Source organism: Salvelinus namaycush, chromosome 18, assembly GCF_016432855.1.
Source record: "Salvelinus namaycush isolate Seneca chromosome 18, SaNama_1.0, whole genome shotgun sequence".
Lineage (NCBI taxonomy): Eukaryota > Metazoa > Chordata > Actinopteri > Salmoniformes > Salmonidae > Salvelinus > Salvelinus namaycush.
This window is the reverse complement of record NC_052324.1, coordinates 34,083,065-34,105,636: the sequence shown is the minus strand read 5'-3', so window position 1 is coordinate 34,105,636 and position 22,572 is coordinate 34,083,065. Positions and strand designations below refer to the sequence as shown.

The window sequence follows — 22,572 nt, the reverse complement described above, 5'->3', positions numbered from 1 at the left end:
ATGGCGGCGGATAGTTTTAGAAAGAGAGGGTCCAGATTGTCTAGCCCAGCTGATTTGTACGGGTCCAGGTTTTGCAGTTCTTTCAGAACATCTGCTATCTGGATTTGGGTGAGGGAGAAGCTGGGGATGCTCGGGATAGTAGCTGCGGGGGGGGGGGGGGGGGGGGGGGGGGCTATGCTGTTGGCCGGGGTTGGAGTAGCCAGGAGGAAGGCCTGGCCAGCCGTAGAGAAATGCTTATTGAAATGTTCGATTATCATGGATTTATCGGTGGTGACCGTGTTACCTAGCCTCTGTGCAATGGGCAGCTGGGAGGATGTGCTCTTGTTCTCCATGGACTTTACAGTGTCCCAAAACGTTTTGGAGTTAGAGCTACAGGATGCAAATTTCTGTTTGAAAAAGCTAGCCTTTGCTTTCCTGACTGACTGCGTGTATTGGTTCCTGACTTCCCTGAACAGTTGCATATCGCGGGGACTATTCGATGCTATTGCAGTCCGCCACAGGATGTTTTTGTGCTGGTCAAGGGCAGTCAGGTCTGGAGTGAACCAAGGGCTATATCTGTTCTTAGTTCTGCATTTTTTGAAAGGGGCATGCTTATCTAAGATGGTGAGGAAATTACTTTTAAAGAGCGACCAGGCATCCTCGACTGACGGGATGAGGTCAATATCCTTCCAGGATACCCGGGCCAGGTCAATTAGAAAGGCCTGCTCGCTGAAGTGTTTTAGGGAGCGTTTGACAGTGATGAGGGGTGGTAGTTTGACCGTGGACCCATAGTGGATACAGGCAATGAGGCAGTGATCGCTGAGATCCTGATTGAAAACAGCAGAGGTGTATTTGGAGGGCAAGTTGGTCAGGATAATGTCTATGAGGGTGCCCATTTTTACAGATTTAGGTTTGTACCTGGTGGGTTCCTTGATGATTTGTGTGAGGTTGAGGGCATCTAGCTTAGATTGTAGGACTGCCGGGGTGTCAAGCATATCCCAGTTTAGGTCACCTAACAGAACGAACTCTGAAGCTAGATGGGGAGCGATCAATTCACATATGGTGTCCAGGGCACAGCTGGGAGCGGAGGGGGGGTTGATAACAGGCGGCAACAGTGAGAGACTTATTTCTGGAGAGATTCATTTTTACAATTAGAAGTTCGAACTGTTTGGGCATAGACCTGGAAAGTATGACAGAACTTTGCAGGCTATCTCTGCAGTAGATTGCAACTCCTCCCCCTTTGGCAGTTCCATCTTGACGGAGAATGTTGTAGTTGGGTATGAAAATGAAAATCTCAGAATTTTTGGTGGCCTTCCGAAGCCAGGATTCAGACACGGCAAGGACATCAGGGTTGGCAGAGTGTGCTAAAGCAGTGAGTAAAACAAACTTAGGGAGGAGGCTTCTGATGTTAACATGCATGAAACCAAGGTTTTTTCGATCACAGAAGTCAACAAATGAGGGTGCAGGGCCTGGGTAGTGTTAACCGAGGACACGCTTCAGCACTCGCCGGTCTTGTTGTGTGGCCTTCCACTTTGTGGCTGAGCCATTGTTGCTCCTAGATGTTTCCACTTACCAATAACAGCACTTACAGCTGACCGGGGCAGCTCTAGCAGGGCAGAAATGTTATGAACTGACTTGTTGGAAAGGTGGCATCCAATGACAGTGCCACTTTGAAATTGAAAGTTACTGAGCTCATAAGTAAGGCCAGTCTACTGCAAATGTTTGTCTATGGAGATTGAATGGCTGTGTGCCCAATTTTAAACAACTGTCAGCAACGGGTGGGGCTGAAATAGCTGAATCCACTAATTTGAAGGGCTCCACAAACTTTTGTATATATAGTGTACAACAAACACCTCTGGGTGTCTCAAGCAGTGAACTTATATTACACATGCATGAGGAAAAAGTGTAAAATGTTCCACATAGAAAAGAACATACCAAATCCTAGGACATAGTGTATATAATACTGTAATAAGCTTACATAATTGCTGTCAAACTCCACAGTTGTCACTGACTGGTTGGATATTTATATTCATTTCCCAGTGTGCAAACAATTTCAGTACTTACAGCATTCATATCAATTAATTTATAAATTAATTTCAATGTTTTTGACGGACATTTTTTTATTGACATGTCAATAAAACCCATGAACGCAACCGTTTATGTGAAATTGTTTTGTGTTCTACTTGGAGCTCTGGTTATCCTGAAAAGAAAACTGTAAAACACTTAATTGTGAGGCTAAATATAAGGGCTAGACATACAGATACATTAACGTCAGATAAATGAAAAGTACATTTTTGCTGGAATCTCGGGACTGATAGGAAACCCTACCTACAATTAACCCTAGAGGTTATAAGTATGTAAGGGTTTAATCAAAGAGAGGCTATGCGTTCTATGAAAAATAATGAATGACGTGGAAGGTGTGTTCCATGCAGAGTGGAACTGACCTTCCACAGAGTTGTGTTATTTTCTAGAGAACGCATAGAACCCCGAGTTGATTATCCCCATTATACCATGGCTATAATTTAACATATTTGTCGCTAGAAATGTGTTCAACATCCACTGAAGTAGCTAGCAAGTTTACTATAGCTAACCAAATCATCAGTCCTAGCTTGCCATTATGAATACAACAAAATCAATGTTTTCAATTCGACTTTTGCCATAGAATGAACTATGGCCATTGAATTCTACCATGCAAATATGCCGTGAGTTATAGGGAAATAATGCCCTTCAAGACAATCATATGTAAACATGAGGCTGCCAGTAGGAGAGAAAGTGAGTCTGATTTCAGTATCATGTCTAACAACAACAATACAGAGCTGGTTTTAGCAACGACAACTGAATAAATAATGCAAATGTAGGGGAGAGACAGAGAGACATGAATGATGAATTGATGACGGAAAGGTGGGCCTCTTGAACGTCATGTTCAAAGACGCTATGAGGAATGGTTTGGCTCCAGTTCGGCTGGTTTTACTCTGGTCATCATTGGAATAATGGAAAGCTGATTTTAACACCATGTAAAGTACAATGTACATGTTGCGTCAAAGGCAGACAATAGAAACAGATTATACAGCTCAATGTACAGTGCAGATACCCATCCATAGGTTTTAATGCACGAATCCTCAACACCATACACTGAGTGTACAAAACATTAGGAACACCTGCTCTTTCCATGTCATAGACTGACCAGGTAAATTCAGCTGAAAGCTAAGAGCCCTTATGGATGTCACCTGTTAAATCCACTTCAATCAGTGTAGATGAAGGGAAAGAGACAGGTTAAAGAAGGATTTTTAAGCCTTGAGACAATCGAGACATGTATTGTGTATGTTTGCCATTCAGAGGGTGAATGGGCAAGACAAAAGATTTAAGTGCCTTTGAACGGGGTATGGTAATTAATAATTGATTGGAATTATATAGCACTTTTCTACAAACGGAGTTACTAAAAGCTCTTCACACAGTACGGGGAAACTCACCTCATCTACCACCAATGTGTAGAACCCACCTGGGTGATGCACGGCGGCCATTTTTGTGCCAGAACGCTCACCACACATCAGCTGGAGAGGTGAGGAGTGATATCTGCCAATTAGGAATGAGGGGGATGATTAGGTGGGGCCAGGTTGGGAATTTAGTCATGACACCAGGGTTAACACCCCTACTCTTACAAGAAGTGCATGGGATTTTTAATGACCACAAAGAGTCAGGACACCCATTTAAAGTCCCATCCGAAAGACGGCACCCTACACAGGGCAATGTCCCCAATCACTGCCCCGTGGCATTGGGATAGATAGACCAGAGGGAAGAGTGCCCCCTACTGGCCCTCCAACACCACTTCCAGCAGCATCTGATCTCCCATCCAGGGACAGACCAGGACCGACCCTGCTTAGCTTCAGAGGCAAGGCAGCAGTGGGATGCAGGGTGGTATGCTGCTGGTAGTAGCTGCCAGGCACACCGGTTTGAGTGTGTCAATAACTGCAACGCAGATGGGTTTTCACACTTAACAGTTTCCCATGTGTATCAAGAATGGTCCACCACCCAAAGGACATCCAGCTAACTTGACACAACTGTGGGTTGGAGTCAACATGAGCCAGCATCCCGGTGAAACGCTTTCGACACCTGTAGAGGTGCCCCGACAAATTGAGGCTGATCTGAGGGCAAAAGGGGATGCAACTGAATATTAGGAAGGTGTTCCTAATGTTTCGTACACTCAGTGTAGATTTCCATTTTGTATATAAAATAAAAGATAAATCAGATATCACAACAGAGATTCAAAGTCTGTTAAGGTTCATTCTCCAACTCCATAGTAGTTGTTAAACTGCATTTGTAGTTTTTTTAAATGTTGAGATTCCTGAAGCTAGCACCATGATGAGATTCCTAAAGCTATGTCCGATGGAGTAGGGCTGTACAGTTGTGTTTATGCATCAGTCCTCATCACTGCTCCATGCGTCTTCAAAAGCAGGATTCACCGTAGCCTGGCTCCCACCCTGGGATGGAGAAATACATTCAGTAAAATACTCTCAACTCACTCTACTCTCTCGCTGTCGTGTTGTTTTGAGTTAAAGTGATTGAGTAATCAGGAAAGCATTACAAACATTTCCCAAGTGCAAGCAAGCAATTATTATTCCGTTTCCCAAACTAAATAGGGCTATACTCGGCCTCGTCTCAGGGTAGTAAGTTGGTGGTTGAAGATATCCCTCTAGTGGTGTGAGGGCTGTGCTTTGGCAAAATGGATGGGGTTATATCCTGCCTGGTTGGCCCTGTTCGGGGGTATAGCCGGACGGAGCCACAGTGTCTCCTGACCCCTCCTGTCTCAGCCTCCAGTAATTATGCTGCAATAGTTTGTGTCGGGGGGCTAGGGTCAGTCTGTTATATCTGGAGTATTTCTCCTGTCTTATCCGGTGTCCTGTGTGAATTTAAGTATGCTCCCTCTAATTCTCTTTCTCTTCTCTCAGAGGACCTGAGCCCTAGGACCTTGCCTCAGGACTACCTGGCCTGATGACCCCTTGCTGTCCCCAGTCCACCTGGTCGTGCTGCTGCTCCAGTTTCAACTGTTCTGCCTGCGGCTATGGAACCCTGACCTGTTCACTGGACGTGCTACCCTGTCCCGGACCTGCTGTTTTCAACTCTCTCTCTCTACCGCACCTGTTGTCTCTAACTCTGAATGATCGGCTATGAAAAGCCAACTGACATTTACTCCTGAGGTGCTGACCTGTTGCACCCTCTACAACCACTGTGATTATTATTATCTGACCCTGCTGGTCATCTATGAGCGTTGGAACATCTTGGCCATGTACTGTTATATTCTCCACCCGGCACAGCCAGAAGAGTACTGGCCACCCCTCAGAGCCTGGTTCCTCTCTAGGTTTCTTCCTAGGTTCCTGCCTTTCTAGGGAGTTTTTCCTAGCCACCGTGCTTCTACATCTGCATTGCTTGCTGTTTGTGGTTTTAGACTGGGTTTCTGTATAGCACTTTGTGACATCGGCTGATGTAAAAAGGGCTTTATAAATACATTTGATTGATTGATCACTCCGGATAAGAGTGTCTGCTAAATGTCTAAAATGTAAATGTACTGGTATCAAATAAAAAGGGCCTACTAGATGCCTGTCTATTAGTCTGGCTAATGTGACAGCATTTTAGAACAAGAACATGGACCTGCGTATAATTACTACCCCCCAAACGTGCTTTAAATTGTTTCTGCTGTGCAGCCTCCTACCTTGGCGGCTGTCCCTTCTTCTTCCACGTCTGGTGGTCGTACAACAGGAACCCAGGCTAGGATGTTACAGTCTTTACCCCCGCTGTACAGCTCCTGGAAACACACAGAAGAGAGGAGTGATTTAGCCTGGGTCTCAATACTCTGTGCTCTTTACGTCCTGGCCAGAGCCATATATTTATCTATATATACACTACCGTTCAAAAGTTTGGGGTCACTTAGAAATGTCTTTGATTTGGAAAGAAAAGCAATTTTTTTTGTCCATTAAAATAACATCAAATTGATCAGAAATACAGTGTAGACACTGTTAATATGGTTAATGACTATTGTAGCTGGAAACGGCAACATTTTTATGGAATATTTACATAGGCGCACAGAGGCCCATTATCAGCAACCATCACTCCTGTGTTCCAATGGCACGTTGTGTTAGCTAATCCCAAGTTTAGAATTTTAAAAAGGCTAATCATTAGAAAAGCCTTTTGCAATTATGTTAGCACAGCTGAAAACTGTTGTTCTGATTAAAGAAGCAATAAAAATGTCCTTCTTTAGACTAGTTGAGTATCTGGAGCATCAGCATTTGTGGTTTCGATTAGAAGGCCAGCATCCTGGAGTTGCCTCTTCACTGTTGACGTTGAGACTGGTGTTTTGCGGGTACTATTTAATGAAGCTACCAGTTGAGGACTTGTGAGGCATCGGTTTCTCAAACTAGACACTAATGTACTTGTCCTCTTGCTCAGGTGTGCACCGGGGCCTCCCACTCCTCTTTCTATTCTGGTTAGAGACAGTTTGCGCTGTTCTGTGAAGGGAGTAGTATACCGCGTTGTACGAGATCTTCAGTTTCTTGGCAATTTCTCGCATGGAATAGCCTTCATTTCTCAGAACAAGAATAGACTGACAAGTTTCAAAAGAAAGTTCTTGTTTCTGGCCATTTTGAGCCTGTAATCGAACCCACAAATGCTGATGTTCCAGATACTCAACTAGTCTAAAGAAGGCCAGTTTTATTGCTTCATTAAATCAGAACAACAGTTTTCAGCTGTGCTAACATAATTGCAAAAGGCTTTTCTAATGATCAATTAGCCTTTTAAAATGATAAACTTGGATTAGCTAACACAATGTGCCATTGGAACACAGGAGTGATGGTTGCTGATAATGGGCCTCTGTGCGCCTATGTAGATATTCCATTAAAAATCTGCCGTTTCCAGCTACAATAGTCATTTACAACATTAACAATGTCTACACTGTATTTCTGATGAATTTGATGTTATTTTAAGACAAAAAATGTGCTTTTCTTTCAAAATCAAGGACATTTCTAAGTGACCCCAAACTTTTGAACAGTAGTATATAGCTCTGGTCCTGGCTGCTGTTTTTTACCCATTTGGTTTAATCTCTGTGTCCCATATACACATGTTAGCATTCGGTCCTAAAATAGCTAAGTTTGTCAAGTGGAAAGAAACATGTTAAGGAAGTATCAGTGTTGATGGCGGGAGGAAGTACATAGCTATTACAGCAGTGTCTACCTTATGAAACACTAGACTCAAAACAATGACAATCATCCAGGAAAACAACCAATAGAAGTTCATTAATTCCAAATGTGCCAATCATTTGAAGAGGTGTATTTTTGGGTGGCAGGTAGCCTAGCGGTTAAGAGTGTTGGGCCAATAACCGAAAGGTCGCTGGCTCGAATCCCTAAGCCGACTAGGTGAAGAAAAATATATATAATAATAAATATAATTAAAATCGGTCGATGTGCCCTTGAGCAAGGCACTCAACCCTAATTACTCCTGTAAGTCACTCTGGATAAACGTGTCTGCTAAATGACTAAAATGTCAAATGTGGCATTAGCCTACTTCAAAAGACAAGAAGCAAAAAGACATTCCAGAACTATGTGTTCTTGCCAATAAACAAACACTCAAAGTTGCTCTGCCACATTCTTACAGGTTTAATAAGTAGGACGTTAGATATGCTCTAACACAAATACTACTGTGATATGAAATGCGATGTGCATGAGTAAGATATGCATTACAAGGAGATACTACGGAAACTGTAGAATCATGTATTAGGGAATCGATTAGCCTTTATGTGGTATAGCAGTTGGAGTGAAGAAAGGAAAGACCCGCCTTCGTAAAAGTAGATTATGGGATTATATGACATAGCACTACCCTGTTCTTCAACAAACCTCCCATTGCAGTGCTTTGACAAGAAAACTAAACTCTCCATAAAAGAGAACAAACTCATTTCTGGCCTTCACCTTTATAATCATTAAGGCCCAATTGTTTTTCATACCCCTGTGACTAGGCCATGGCTAATGGCTTTACATGAGGATGTTGACTTTAATATATCATCTATTCAAGGGTAAATGACCTACTGTAGCCTACCTCAAATACACCCCCACTGCAACTCAGATCTCGTCCTGCGCTCCAGATGTAAAGATCCAATCATTCTTCACAAATGCTAACCTTAACCATTAACAGGAAAATTCAAAAGAGGGGATGCTGTCTCAATTCAGTATCTTCTTCGATTAACATTAGTGAAAGGCCACAGTGTTCCGTACCTCCCAAGGCAGGTTGTCATATCTGTGCCAACTGTACAATAACAAACTAACAATGCATTAGCTATCTACGTGCAGGACGCTGGTAATGTGGGTAGAATAGGAATTTGTTATGATTCTCTGTGATGTACAGAAGGCCTTCAAGGCCTCTGGTCTGCTAGGGTCATATTCATTGGGAACCAAACAGAAGCAAATGGGTCAAAACAGGGATGGACCTACCTGGTTATCCGTTGCAAAACATTTTGCTATGGTTTGCTACAGTGTGCACTAATGAATAGGACCCACGTCTCAGAGACCTTGATTCAACTTAAGAACAATATGACGTCACATGAGCTGATTTACATGAACATACGTAAGGTATTGATAATGAACAAACATAATGATGTTAATAACACTGTCATTTCTTATTAGTCTATAGCCATAAAGGATGGACGCACCTACAGACAGACGGGCAGACAGAGACAGTCACCTGGTAGTCGGGGTGGAACTGGCAGCAGTCCACGTTGTTGTAGTGTCCCCTCAGCATGGTTACAAGTTCCCCGGTGTGTAGAGTGTACACCGCCACCGAGCTGCCACAAGGTACAAACACAAACTCCGGGCTGCAGCTACGAGACACCGTGATCTTTAACCCCTTACGGCTTTCGTTACTCACCTTCCCATAATTCACCTGAGAGGAGTTGGGAGGGTCAGTTGGACGGATGACCAAGCTAACAGTAGAACAGCACTTCAACTATCAAACTGCTACAGAACATGATGCATGGAGACATTCAGAAACTAGGTTAAATATAGACCTCAACATGTGTTGTACTGATACGGACCACGCCAGCTAAAGTGGGCTTCCCTCGGATTTGTCGAGATTAACTGTTTAAAGATGTACTGTATAACTCATTTTAGGCAGAAGATGTGGCATGTTACTTGTAAAATATAAGGCAATGTTTATATGACCCCCCTTTCATACAGCCCCTTACTTACCATTTATTTTCAGGTATACCTTTTATAAATATCAGTGGGTAACAGGCAAATTGGGAGGTGTGGGGGGTGTTGTTAAACCATGGGACCTGTTTGCAGTTCAAATTAGGGCGGTATTAAACAATGGAAGAATTTACCTGCAAAAAAGCAGAGAACCATTCACCATTCATTCCTGTATTTTGGTTACAGGGTCTGAAAATGCAGGAATCATGACTTGGTCTTTAGCTGGCTTTTATTTGTCCATGTTTTTACTCCTTACCCCTTTCAGACATTCCAACATGTGGGATTTTAGTCTGTGTATAAAAGGGATATATGTCTTCAAGTCATCAAGCAGGCAAACTGTTTCTCCAAACCCAAAGCAGCACAGGACCTTTATGTGAAGGCTTGAGGCCTTCACCTGCAGACCCAGTTAGTGAGGGGAAGTTTATGTATGGAAGGTAATGGGGCTAGAGGCACAATGATGTCCCTTAGTGCTTGAGGCCGCTGTCACAGAGAGGGATGGCTACTGATCATTTAGGGTAAGGCCTGGAAGAGTCACACATGCTATGTAATGTGTTCCAGACAAGGCATCCAGGGATGGGCAGGAAATGTGCATACACACAAACATGCACACTCAGACAGGGCCTCGGGGTAGAGCCTAGTCCTCACCTTCAACCATTGGATCCCTGCCAGACAAATTTTTGACCCTCTCACTCTCTGCATCTCTCTCGCTCGCTGTATCTCTCTTACACACACACACACAGAACCTACCAGTGTGTTTTTTCCATTGGCACTGTTCCACAGCCTCATGCGGTCGTCTGTTCCCGTGGTGAGAAGGTAGAGGCCGTCGACCGTGAAGCAGAGGCCATTTACCCTTCCATTATGGGCTGTGTTCACTGGCAAACACACACACGCGTCATTAAATGCCAATGAGATAATATAACTATTATTTAAGGGGAAAGGACACTGGGAAGAGCATTTGGTAATCATATCACTCAACCCTTTATCTCTTCACCCCGTTATCACGATGCTTTCACTATCATGTAGACATCTTCTCTTTACCCCGTTATCACGATGCTTTCACTATCATGTAGACATCTTCTCTTTACCCCGTTATCACGATGCTTTCACTATCATGTAGACATCTCTTTACCCCGTTATCACAATGCTTTCACTATCATGTAGACATCTTCTCTTTACCCCGTTATCACGATGCTTTCACTATCATGTAGACATCTTCTCTTTACCCCGTTATCACGATGCTTTCACTATCATGTAGACATCTCTTTACCCCGTTATCACAATGCTTTCACTATCATGTAGACATCTTCTCTTTACCCCGTTATCACGATGCTTTCACTATCATGTAGACATCTTCTCTTTACCCCGTTATCACGATGCTTTCACTATCATGTAGACATCTCTTTACCCCGTTATCACGATGCTTTCACTATCATGTAGACATCTTCTCTTTACCCCGTTATCACGATGCTTTCACTATCATGTAGACATCTTCTCTTTACCCCGTTATCACGATGCTTTCACTATCATGTAGACATCTTCTCTTTACCCCGTTATCACGATGCTTTCACTATCATGTAGACATCTTCTCTTTACCCCGTTATCACGATGCTTTCACTATCATGTAGACATCTTCTCTTTACCCCGTTATCACGATGCTTTCACTATCATGTAGACATCTTGTCTTTACCCCGTTATCACGATGCTTTCACTATCATGTAGACATCTTGTCTTTACCCCGTTATCACGATGCTTTCACTATCATGTAGACATCTTGTCTTTACCCCGTTATCACGATGCTTTCACTATCATGTAGACATCTTGTCTTTACCCCGTTATCACGATGCTTTCACTATCATGTAGACATCTTGTCTTTACCCCGTTATCACGATGCTTTCACTATCATGTAGACATCTTCTCTTTACCCCGTTATCACGATGCTTTCACTATCATGTAGACATCTTCTCTTTACCCCGATATCACGATGCTTTCACTATCATGTAGACATCTTCTCTTTACCCCGTTATCACGATGCTTTCACTATCATGTAGACATCTTCTCTTTACCCCGATATCACGATGCTTTCACTATCATGTAGACATCTTCTCTTTACCCCGTTATCACGATGCTTTCACTATCATGTAGACATCTTCTCTTTACCCCGTTATCACGATGCTTTCACTATCATGTAGACATCTTCTCTTTACCCCGTTATCACGATGCTTTCACTATCATGTAGACATCTTCTCTTTACCCCGTTATCACGATGCTTTCACTATCATGTAGACATCTTCTCTTTACCCCGTTATCAGGTGTGGGGGGAGTCGGGGAGGTGTGACAGTGTGTTCCTACCTGCCTCTGATGAGGCCTTGGACTTGTCCCCGTTGTGTTGGTCCAGAGAGAACAGGCTCCCTGAGGCCCGACGCACATCCCACACCAACACCCTGCTGTCAGTACTGAGAGAGAGAGAGAGAAAGAGAGAGCGAGAGATAGAGCAACAGAGAGAGCGCATGAGAAGCCGAAATCAACAGCCTTCCATATCTCAGGGGACATGTGTCAGTACCCTGGGGCCTTATAGGGATATATAAATGTCCCTTACATAAACGTCCTAACTGGTCTGCAGATGAAGGTTCACATCAACAACGTAACACTACAACAATGCAACACAATCCCTTAAATTATCCAGCTACAGAATTGTGCCTCAAATTTCCTCAAAACAGACCTCCAAATAAAAAAAAGAATTTCCGTGACATACAAAATGTTCAAAGACAGTGTGCTTCACTGTCCAATTGCCCATGTTATCAGTAGCAGTTGAAATGCTGCTCAGTTGTTTTTCAAATCACTTACAGCCCAACGGGACAGTGATTTGATCCCAATGGTTTAATTAGCAGATCTAATTTGGCGTAAACCAACGGAGTACTCTCTCCCTGCCATATGCTGCATTGTTATTCCCAGGGAATAGAGGCTGGTTCAGTCTCTCTGTATGCCAATGAGTACAGGTGACATACTGATACAGTCTAGTTATGGTAATAGAAAGTGGAATCCCTTTCACTAGCTAGATTGGAATTTCTATGATACTTGGGCGTGAAATGAGGGAGGAACATTTATCTAAAGGCCCTTCAAGGTAGTTGTTTCTCTCCAGGTTTGGTGTAGGTCGGCCTACCTGGCTGTAGCTAAAATGTGCTCATATCTTGGCGACCACCGAACAGATAGGACCTCACCTCTGTGACCTGAGGGATAGAAAGGACAGTCAGTGGAAGTGTGTGTTACTGTAGACACGTTTTACTATACTTGTGAGTACCAGAAGTCCTCACAAGAAAAGTAAACCAAATAAAACTCAGAAGTGAGGACATTTTGCCAGGCCTCACTTGTAAAAAGGCTATTTTAGGCTTAGGGGTTAAGTTTAGGCTCCCGAGTGGTGCAGCGGTCTAAGGCACTGCATCTCAGTGCAAGAGGCGTCACTACAGTCCCTGGTTCAAATCCAGGCTGTATCACATCCAGCCATGATTGGGAGTCCCATAGGGCGGCGCACAATTGGCCCAGTATCGTCCGGGTTGGGCCGGGGTAGGGAGCCATTGTAAATAAGAATTTGTTCTTAACTGACTTGCCTAGTTAAATAAAGGTTCAATTAGGTTGAGGGAAAATAGGATTTTGAAGTCCTCACAAGTATAGTAAGACATAGGGGTGGGTAGGTGTGTGTGTGGCTCTCACCCTGCAAAACCTGGATGCGTGAGCCAGACTTCAGGTCACAGAGCTGTACTTTCTGGTCTTTGGTACCAACTGAGAACACACAGATCAATGGATTGCTTGAAAGGTTACATACAGTACGACTAACACAAAGAAAAACATCTCTACTTTCACTATGTGTGTTAATGCTTCGTGACAGAGGAGAAACTGGAGGCCCTGGTTCTCTCAGATTAGATAGGAATGTATAAGAGAGCAGTTCTACTATTGGATAAACATGAGCTAATAACACACATCATTCACTTAGGGGATGAGAGCTGACAGGGAGCTAGAGCTGACAGGGAGCTAGAGCTGACAGGGAGCTAGAGCTGACAGGGAGCTAGAGCTGACAGGGAGCTAGAGCTGACAGGGAGCTAGAGCTGACAGGGATGGACACAAAATAACCAGGGTTGAGTCCATCTGTTAGAAACCCGACACAAATAAAATTATAATTCTGGTCCGCCTGACAAATTCTGATCATTCTAGCACCACCAGAACTTTCCAGAAAAAGGTTGATTGTGCCATAAGTAAAATGTGTAATTGAAAGACTTCATGGCATTTTGTTTTGAGTTTGGGAAGAATCTCAGAGAAACAAAAAACTGACCGAGTGAGAGCAGTGTGGGTGATTGGGAAGGTATGTGTAACCAGTCTGTCCTGCTCTGTCAGCAGGGGGGCAGAGCCTGGATTCCTGTCATGTCTCCAGAACGTCTCTCTAAACTCTTCCTGAGTCAGTTCCAACCCCTGACACCCCTAGGGGCATACACTCTGTACCACACAGCTGTTTCACAATCAACATTTTCATTTTATTTTGTTTGATTTACTGAGGCCTCATATGTTCATTCTTAGATTATATCAATAAGACATAGACAGTAAATCATATTTTAAGAGCATGACACACACATACAATTTCACCCACAGCCAGGTCACCCGTGATAAAAGTCAGAATTCAACGTCCATCCATGTCTAAGGACATTGGGAGATGACGTGGAAACCGGCCACTAGGCTTCAAGTAGGTTTTGGTGTTGCTAGGGCATTGTGGACAGGGATGAGGGATGCTGGATAGGCGTAAGCATCTGTCTCTGGTGTCTAAGGCTGCATGCTCAAATCCAGCTACAGAAAGTTGTTTTTGAGATTTTGGTTTTTAAACCTATCCCAAATCTTAACCCTTACCTTAGGCATCAACTCAAAATGGTTAACCATAAAACTTAACCTTAAAAACACTTCAAAATGTGACTTTTACAACATCTTCGAAATGTGACGTTTAAGAAACATAGATGAACGTCTAATTCTGACGTGAGACAGAGCTTGCTACCCACACACACCTGCGATGAGGCTGTGTTTCCTGGCAATGGGGGACATGTGGTGACAGTAGACGTTTCCTTCAAACTGGAACACTTCAGCGGGCTACAGACACACAAGAAGAAGGAACTATCTATCAGCTTTAGTTCAACACGAACATAAACTTGATATCTCTGTGCTGTACAGAGACAACACTACTACATGGGAAGAGCAAACATGTATAGAAAACCACTGTTCAGTCAGTCGGTCAGCCGGCCAGCACGATAGGAAAGAACACTGCCGTGACTGACTGACACAATGGGACCAGGAGACAGAAATGAGGGATGCGGCTGTGAGACTGGGAGAGGAATGGAGGGGAGTGGAGGAGAACAGAGCAGGACATGGCAGTGTGGGAGAACAGAGCAGGGGACTAGGATGCTGGAGGAGAGGAATGGAGGGGAGTGGAGGAGAACAGAGCAGGACATGGCAGTGTGGGAGAACAGAGCAGGGGACTTGGAAGCTGGAGGAGAAGAATGGAGGGGAGTGGAGGAGAACAGAGCAGGGGACTAGGAAGCTGGAGGAGAGGAATGGAGGGGAGTGGAGAACAGAGCAGGACATGGCAGTGTGGGAGAACAGAGCAGGGGACTTGGAAGCTGGAGGAGAGGAATGGAGGGGAGTGGAGGAGAACAGAGCAGGGGACTGGAAAGCTGGAGGAGAAGAATGGAGGGGAGTGGAGGAGAACAGAGCAGGACATGGCAGTGTGGGAGAACAGAGCAGGGGACTTGGAAGCTGGAGGAGAGGAATGGAGGGGAGTGGAGGAGAACAGAGCAGGGGACTAGAAATCTGGAGGAGAGGAATGGAGGGGAGTGGAGGAGAACAGAGCAGGGGACTAGAAAGCTGGAGGAGAGGAATGGAGGGGAGTGGAGGAGAACAGAGCAGGGGACTAGAAAGCTGGAGGAGAGGAATCGAGGGGAGTGGAGAACAGAGCAGGACATGGCAGTGTGGGAGAACAGAGCAGGGGACTTGGAAGCTGGAGGAGAGGAATGGAGGGGAGTGGAGGAGAACAGAGCAGGGGACTGGAAAGCTGGAGGAGAGGAATGGAGGGGAGTGGAGGAGAACAGAGCAGGGGACTAGGAAGCTGGAGGAGAGGAATGGAGGGGAGTGGATGAGAACAGAGCAGGGGACTAGGAAGCTGGAGGAGAGGAATGGAGGGGAGTGGAGAACAGAGCAGGGGACTAGGAAGCTGGAGGAGAGGAATGGAGGGGAGTGGAGGATAACAGAGCAGGACATGGCAGTGTGGGAAAACAGAGCAGGGGACTAGGAAGCTGGAGGAGGAGAGGAATGGAGGAGAACAGAGCAGGTGACTATGAAGCTGGAGTAAGAGAGGAATGGAGGGGAGTGGAGAACAGAGCAGGGGACTAGGAAGCTGGAGGAGGAGAGGAATGGAGGAGAACAGAGCAGGTGACTATGAAGCTGGAGTAAGAGAGGAATGGAGGGGAGTGGAGGAGAACAGAGCAGGGGACTAGGAAGCTGGAGGACGAGAGTAGAGTGACAGTTACAATGCAAATCCCTCTGCAAAAAAGTTTTGCTGTACCCTAGCTGACTCGGAGGTAACCATGGCACAGCGTGATTCTAGCTCATCACAGAGAGCACCATATGGCCATAAAAGGCAAAGAGTGCGAGAGAGAGACAAAGAGTTAAAGAGAGTATGTAAGGTGTACCTTTAGTGTCTCAGTGTCCCAGACCTTCATGGTTTTGTCAAAGGAGCTGGAGACAAACATGCCTGTGTCGTGTGGGTACCACTGCACTGTCTCTACACTGAACCTGTGGACATACTGACTGGACCTGCAACACAAACACACTAACAGTGACCACCAGATCCTCTCTCTCACACACACACACACAAACACACACAGTATCAGTGATGCTGCCATCTAGTGGATGCCATCAGGTATGTGAGCCACACACCTGCCTACAGTGCAGACTGCTTTACAGGTGTATTGGGGTTTCCTGCTGTTGTTCTCCAGGTCATACACCACAATCACCCCATCTGCCCCTCCAGATAGCATGCTACAGAACAGACAAGAGGCGAGGGTTATCTCCCAATGAAATAGCACCAGAAGGATTCTAAAAAAGTACTATACAGGCAACATGTCTATGTTGAATTGTAGGAGGTTGCTTATGTATCACGTTATGTTGAAATCAGGTGATGACGGAACTATGCATTAGGTTACATGTTATAGGCCTAGACTATATGGTAATCATAACAAATGATGTCCTCAATTGACATATTGTCAGACCTACTACTAATGATACTTACTATCTGCCCTCAATGACTTCAATGTCTATGGTGTTTATGCCGTTGTTATGGATTCGATCCACATCTCTGTCATGATTCAGCTCTAAATTGAGGACCCTTAAGAGAAAACAAAGGAGACAGAGTCATGACGTCAGTGATCTTCAGGTCGGAAAGTAGGATATGCCCGTGTTCCCAAAATGGAATTCTGAGTTGGATGGTCGTTCAAAATATTTTTCCCAGTCGGAGCTCGTTTTTTACCGAGTTCCTAGTTGTGATGAACGCACTGAAGTCGGAGATTTCCGAGTTCCCAGTTGTTTTGAATGCGTCATAACACCAACATGGAAGCCTAGTTAATTACCACAACCAGTCATAAACCCCGCCTATGTCTACAATTTATCTAAATACAATGTTATTTTAAACCTAGACACACTGTTGACCTTATGCCCAACCTTAAATTAAGACACCAAAGCAAATAGTTGTTTTCATGAATTTTTACGATATAGACCATTTTTGACTGTGACAACTAGTGATACCGACAAACACTGGTAACAGTAACGTTAGCGTTCCCAGGAATGATATGGCCATCTTTCCCCTCACCTCACTCACCTCCGTGTTGACTCTGCCCGTCTCAGACGAAGTGGGTCGTCAAGTCCAGCCTGTCTTGCTGTTAGAAAACCCAACATCTTCCCAAAATAAATTAATCTTTAAATTTCGTAGCTAGCTAGCCTTACAGGAATGTTTATGTTTGTTCTCAAGCTAGCATAGCTAGCTCGAGGGTTGGTTACCCATCTAACGTTACACGTTAAATATCGTTAGCTACTGAACTAGTTTTTCAAACGCTTTGTGTGTACAATACATATTTGTGATCTGGGATTGATAAAAACCCGATCGAATCATTTTATGCCATCTGTCTTATTTAACATCATTTAGCAAGCTAACTCCCAGTCAACAAGGGACGTGTGGGTGGCCATGTTGTTACGTCAGGATGTTTGAATACCGCTCTGGTATAACAAGCGCGCTCATTGGTTACTCTGATTCAGTCATCCAATCAAAACATATCTTACTCTTATCTGTTTTTAGATTGCGTAAACAACAATTCCAATTGAATATGCGTTGATAGGACTGGTTGTATGGTGAAGTATACGAGAACGATAGCTGCATATATCATATTTTCTCAATATGAGCAGGATCGGAGGTCTATTACGCCGGACCTTTGCGGTGATAAAATAATATGTGGGCACCGACCATTTAGGAAATAAATACTACTGGCAGCCAGAGGAAAATACTTAAGTGACTAACGTTACCTTATCCCCTGTATAAACTTGGACCTAGACGAACGCCTCTGTTTTGTCCTACATAGATAACGTTACTTCTAACTAGTCTAGTAGCTACTCATTTATCTTCTATAACTGTCCGATTGTATTACTGTGACGAGAAGTTATGCATTTTCGCTACCTAGCTAACGTTAAAGTAAATGTGTGCAGACTGTAACAGAGCAATATTTGGTATAGGCTACAGTATCATATATAACAGTAGCTCGCTAATATTAATTTCAATATAAGAAATATAGCTAAAACTGTGACCAAACGTCCTACACAATGATGCTTTAAATCAAGATGATCACATTGTCTGTTTGTTACAATGTTGTTGAGATCTTGGCTGTCACTTTTTGCTTTGTAAGATATGACCACTAGATGGAGTGTATGAAGCTGTTTTGATATAATATACACTACATTCTCAAAATTTTGTAGACACCCCTTCAAATTAGTGGATTCTGCTATTTCAGCCACACCCATTGCTGACAGGTGTATAAAATCGAGGACACCGCCATGCAATCTCCATAGACAAACACTGGCAGTAGAATAGCCCGTACTGAAGAGCTCAGTGACTTTCAATGTGGAACCGTCATAGGATGCCACCTTTCCAACAAGTCAGTTCGTCAAATTTCTGCCCTGTTAGAGCTGCCCCAGTCAACTGTCAGTGCTGTTATTGTGAAGTGGAAACGTCTAGGAACAACAACGGTTGAACAGCGAAGTGGTAGGTTGCACATGCTCACAGAACGGGACCGGCGAATGCTGAAGCACATAGCTTGAAAAGATAGTCTGTCCTCGGTTGCAACACTCCCTACCGAGTTCCAAACTACCTCTGGAAGCAACGTTAGGCACAAGAACTGTTAGTCAGGAGCTTCGTGAAATAGGTTTCCATGGCCAAGCAGCCGCACACAAGCCTGAGATCACCATGCGCATTGCCAAGCGTCGGCTGGAGTGGAACTACCTGCCAGTATGTATAGTGCCAACTGTAAAGTTTGGTGAAGGAGGAATAATGGTCTGGGGCTGATTTTCATGGTTCAGGCTCCTTAGTTCCAGTGAAGGGAAATCTTAACAATTCAGCATACAAATACATTCTAGACGAATCTGTGCTCCCAGCTTTGTGGCAACAGTTTGGGGAAGGCACTTTCCTGTTTCAGAATGACAATGCCCGTGTGCACAAAGCGAGGTCCATACTGAAATGGTTTGTCGATCGGTGTGGAAAAACTTTACTGGCTTGCACAGAGCCATGACCTCAACCCCATTGAACACCTTTGGGATGAATTGGAACATAGACTGAGAGCCAGGCCTATTCGCCCAACATCAGTGCCCGACCTCGCTAATGCTTTTGTGGCTGAATGGAATCAAGTCCTTGCAGCAATGTTCCAACATCTAGTGGAAAGCCTTCCCAGAAGAGAGGAGGCTGTTGTAGCAGCAAAAGGGGGACCAACTCCATATTAATGTTCATAATTTTGGAATGAGATGTTCGACGAGCAGGTGTCCTCATACTTTTGTACACATACAAATTACATAAGCTTCTTCAACAAATGTCTCCCTCTCCACTTCCTTGTCTGTTAATTGCAGCACATTTGACATGTCAAAGCTCACTGAAGCCCATCTTTGTTTAAACATCCCATTCAAGCCATTATATAATATGACACTGCAACCGTGTCACATAATTACAATCAGTTAATCTCCCTCTACTCTTCAGACAAACACATTCCATCCTGTGTATGAGGATGTAGAACGAGGTCAGATCTCCCAGTTGAGACATGGGGAAGATCTCAATTGCATCCTCTCGCCTCTCTCCTCGTCTCCTTTTCAAAACCCATTGGATGAGAAAGCCAGAGGTCCCACCCCCCTGACCTTCTCCTCCAATGGGTTTTGAGGAGGGGAGAGGATGCGAGGAGTATGCAATTGAGATCTTCCCATGGAAGCAGTATGTAGCATAACGTATAAGCCAGGCCTCCGATATGAGTCAGCAGGCTAATCCGTAGTGACTAGGCACTGTTGTCATTTAACAAGGTCGAGGACATACATGCTGTTCTCCTGTAGACTGAAATAGTTTCTTTACCTCGTCTCCTCTCCTTCACATGACCAATGACTTGACACGGCTCCTTGTCAGGCGTTATATGCCAAAGTATGAGGAGGACTCCGCCTTCGGACATGACGCTGTTAGTTAACCTTCCATATCCTGTTGGATAGCACAAGGACACAAAGAAATAGGCCTACATGAATGGATGAATTTCGACCAGATTCAAGTGGTTTGACTAGGACTGCATTCTCAGTCTATAAAACCATATTAGCTGTATTCATTTACCAGATGATCTCCCTCTCGGGGTGTAGGATTTAGAAAGGAGATACTGCCCTATTACCCATTCGCTTACTAACTACTGAGACTGTTGTCGTTGTCATCTGTTTGTTTCTTTGGGAGACCTCTGCCCACCTCATACTCATTACTAATGTCAGGTTACCGTTAAGCTGTTTCTAAGCATGTAGGTGGCTGAGTATTCAAATATAGCAGAGCCCAATCTACTGTAGGCCTATGCTACTGGCAGTGTTGCTGCTGCTGGCAGTGTTGCTTCTGCGCAGTGTTACTGCTGCTGATGTTGCTACCAGTATTGGGACCTCTTTTGTTGTTCAGTCACTAGGCCTATGTTCATTTCTTGCATTCATGCATTAATAGGCTAGGCATCAAGTTCCAATCAATCAATCTTACATGCACACATATGCCATCACATATTGGCTGTGTAATTGCACCGGTCATAATGGTCCTTTTTCACACTCACTCTTCCTCAGGAATGCCAGAGCTGTGCGCTATCATCAGCTACACACACATGCGCACTCTCTCCTCTTTCTTTCTCACGCCAACCGAGTGAAAATAAAAGGTATGTATTATTCAGTCTATATGTCTTGTTAAAGTGAGCTCTTTTTCATCTTAAACTGTGTCTCTCGTAGATGCATAGGTAGCTCTCTCTTTCTCAACTATCTATCTGTTCAATCTATTCATCTGTCTCTATCTGTCTGTCCCCTATATTAGGCTATATATGTGTTGTTTTGTTTTTACCATCGAGGACCAGTTTGGAAACAAGCGTTTTAATTAATTATTTCAAGTGATGTCGTCTGGGTCCACATTGTACATTTTGTTGTATATGTCTGTTACACAAAATAAATTCAATTCAATACCGTTGTTGTGCTTTACTGCTCCTATTTTCTATCCCTCTCCAATCTGTTGCGCTGCAGAAAACTGGGGCGTAAGTAATGATGTGTGTTGTGTTCGTTTGCCCAGGACAGAATTGGTCACTAAGCTCTAATGGACAAAAACTGAGGGAAAAATATTCCAGTGTTGTTATTTAGTTCAAGTTATCTCTATCCTCTCCTTTCTCTCTCTATCCTCTCCCCTCTCTCTATCCTCTTCCTTCTATCTCTATCATCTCCCTTCTCCTTCTCTATCCTCTCCCTTCTATCTCTATCCTCTCCCTTCTCTCTCTATCCTCTCCCCTCTCTCTATCCTCTCCCTTCTATCTCTATCCTCTCCCTTTTATCTCCATCCTCTCCCTTCTCTCTCTGTCCTCTCCCTTCTATCTCTGTCCTCTCCCTTCTCCTTCTCTCTCTATCCTCTCCCTTCTATCTCTATCATCTCCCTTCTCTCTCTATCCTCTCCCTTCTCTCTCTATCATCTCCCTTCTCTCTATCCTCTCCCTTCTCCTTCTCTCTCTATTATATCTCTATCCTCTCCCTTCTCTCTCTATCCTCTCCCTTCTATCTCTATCCTCTCCCTTCTCTCTCTATCCTCTCCCTTCTATCTCTATCCTCTCCCTTCTATCTCTATCCTCTCCCTTCTATCTCTATCCTCTCCCTTCTATCTCTATCCTCTCCCTTCTATCTCTATCCTCTCCATCACTTAATTTTTATCTCCCTTCCTCAGCTGCACTGTCGGGTTCCCATAATGCAACACACTTTGAAAGGCGGTGACCATCAACTTGACAAAAGTGATCCGCTCGAACACGCCCAATGGTCCATGTTCGAGAGCAACAAAAAGTCTAAAAGTATTTGGTTTTAAATTTACTTAAGTATCAAAATTAAAAGTATAAATAATTTCAAATCCCTTATATTAAGAAACCCATACAGCACAATTGTTTTATTTTTTATTTACCGATAGCCAGGGGAAACACATAATACAAACTAAGCATTTGTGTTTAGTGAGTCCACCAGATCAGAGGCAGTAGAGACGACCATGGATGTTTTATTGATAAGTGTGTGAATTTGACAATTTTCCTGTCTTGCTAAGCATTGAAAATGTAACGAGTACATTTGGGTGTCGGGAAATACTTTAAAGTACTTTAAAGTATTTTTACTTAAGTACTTTACACCACTGCCCATCATCCATCGCTTTCATTTCTCTGTACTCTTTTTGATGCCTGTCCAGAGCTGTGTAGAATATCAGAGTGGTTGTGTTACTGTGTGAAAGGTTGGGTCCAGCAGCATACTACAGTACTCTGCTCTGCCCAGCTCTGCTCTGCTCTGCTGCTGGGGCTCCTGCCTCTGCCTGTACACTACAGAAAGACACTCTTGCTTTAGCTAACTCATTTGCCATATTCATGCTAAAGGAGAAACATACTGACTATCTGATACATGTAATGAGTACACAGAACCTCTATGCCTCAGAAATTAATAGTAGGACTACTTCCATGCCCCTAGCCTGAACTGCCTGGTGGTTACTGGTTAGCCAGTTCTGTTTCCAAACATGACAATGAGAAAGGAG

At 44.0% G+C, this 22,572-nt stretch overlaps 1 protein-coding gene across 4 annotated transcripts; it reads right to left on the bottom strand.

Annotated features, from left to right (window-relative positions):
- Positions 1-4,102: 4,102 nt before the first annotated feature.
- ercc8 (excision repair cross-complementation group 8) lies at positions 4,103-17,473 on the bottom strand. Of its 4 annotated transcripts, none has more exons than XR_005478490.1 (12): positions 17,107-17,473; positions 16,522-16,617; positions 16,170-16,271; positions 15,923-16,046; positions 14,246-14,327; positions 12,912-12,980; positions 12,364-12,430; positions 11,553-11,656; positions 9,951-10,075; positions 8,669-8,898; positions 5,687-5,779; positions 4,103-4,457 (listed from the first exon to the last, which is right to left on the bottom strand). XR_005478490.1 is itself a non-coding variant. In XM_039013729.1 (12 exons), the coding sequence occupies exons 1-12, from the start codon at positions 17,181-17,183 to the stop codon at positions 4,395-4,397; spliced, it is 1,200 nt and encodes a 399-aa protein (XP_038869657.1). In that variant the 5' UTR covers positions 17,184-17,473; the 3' UTR covers positions 4,103-4,394. The 4 variants fall into 4 exon arrangements, 3 of the variants coding, with proteins under 3 accessions (XP_038869657.1, XP_038869658.1, XP_038869659.1); XM_039013729.1 differs by having other exon boundaries at positions 8,701-8,898; XM_039013730.1 differs by having other exon boundaries at positions 8,701-8,898; positions 17,098-17,178.
- Positions 17,474-22,572: the final 5,099 nt, after the last annotated feature.

Excerpts from the sequence above, each read along its gene's own strand:
- ercc8 (XM_039013729.1), bottom strand. The coding sequence starts at position 17,183 with ATGTTGGGTTTTCTAACAGCAAGACAGGCTGGACTTGACGACCCACTT. Across the intron at positions 12,981-14,245 it reads GAAACACAGCCTCATCGCAG|TTGGTACCAAAGACCAGAAA; the intron begins GTGTGTGTGGGT and ends GTGTGTTCTCAG. Across the intron at positions 4,458-5,686 it reads AAGAAGGGACAGCCGCCAAG|GGTGGGAGCCAGGCTACGGT; the intron begins GTAGGAGGCTGC and ends TCTCCATCCCAG.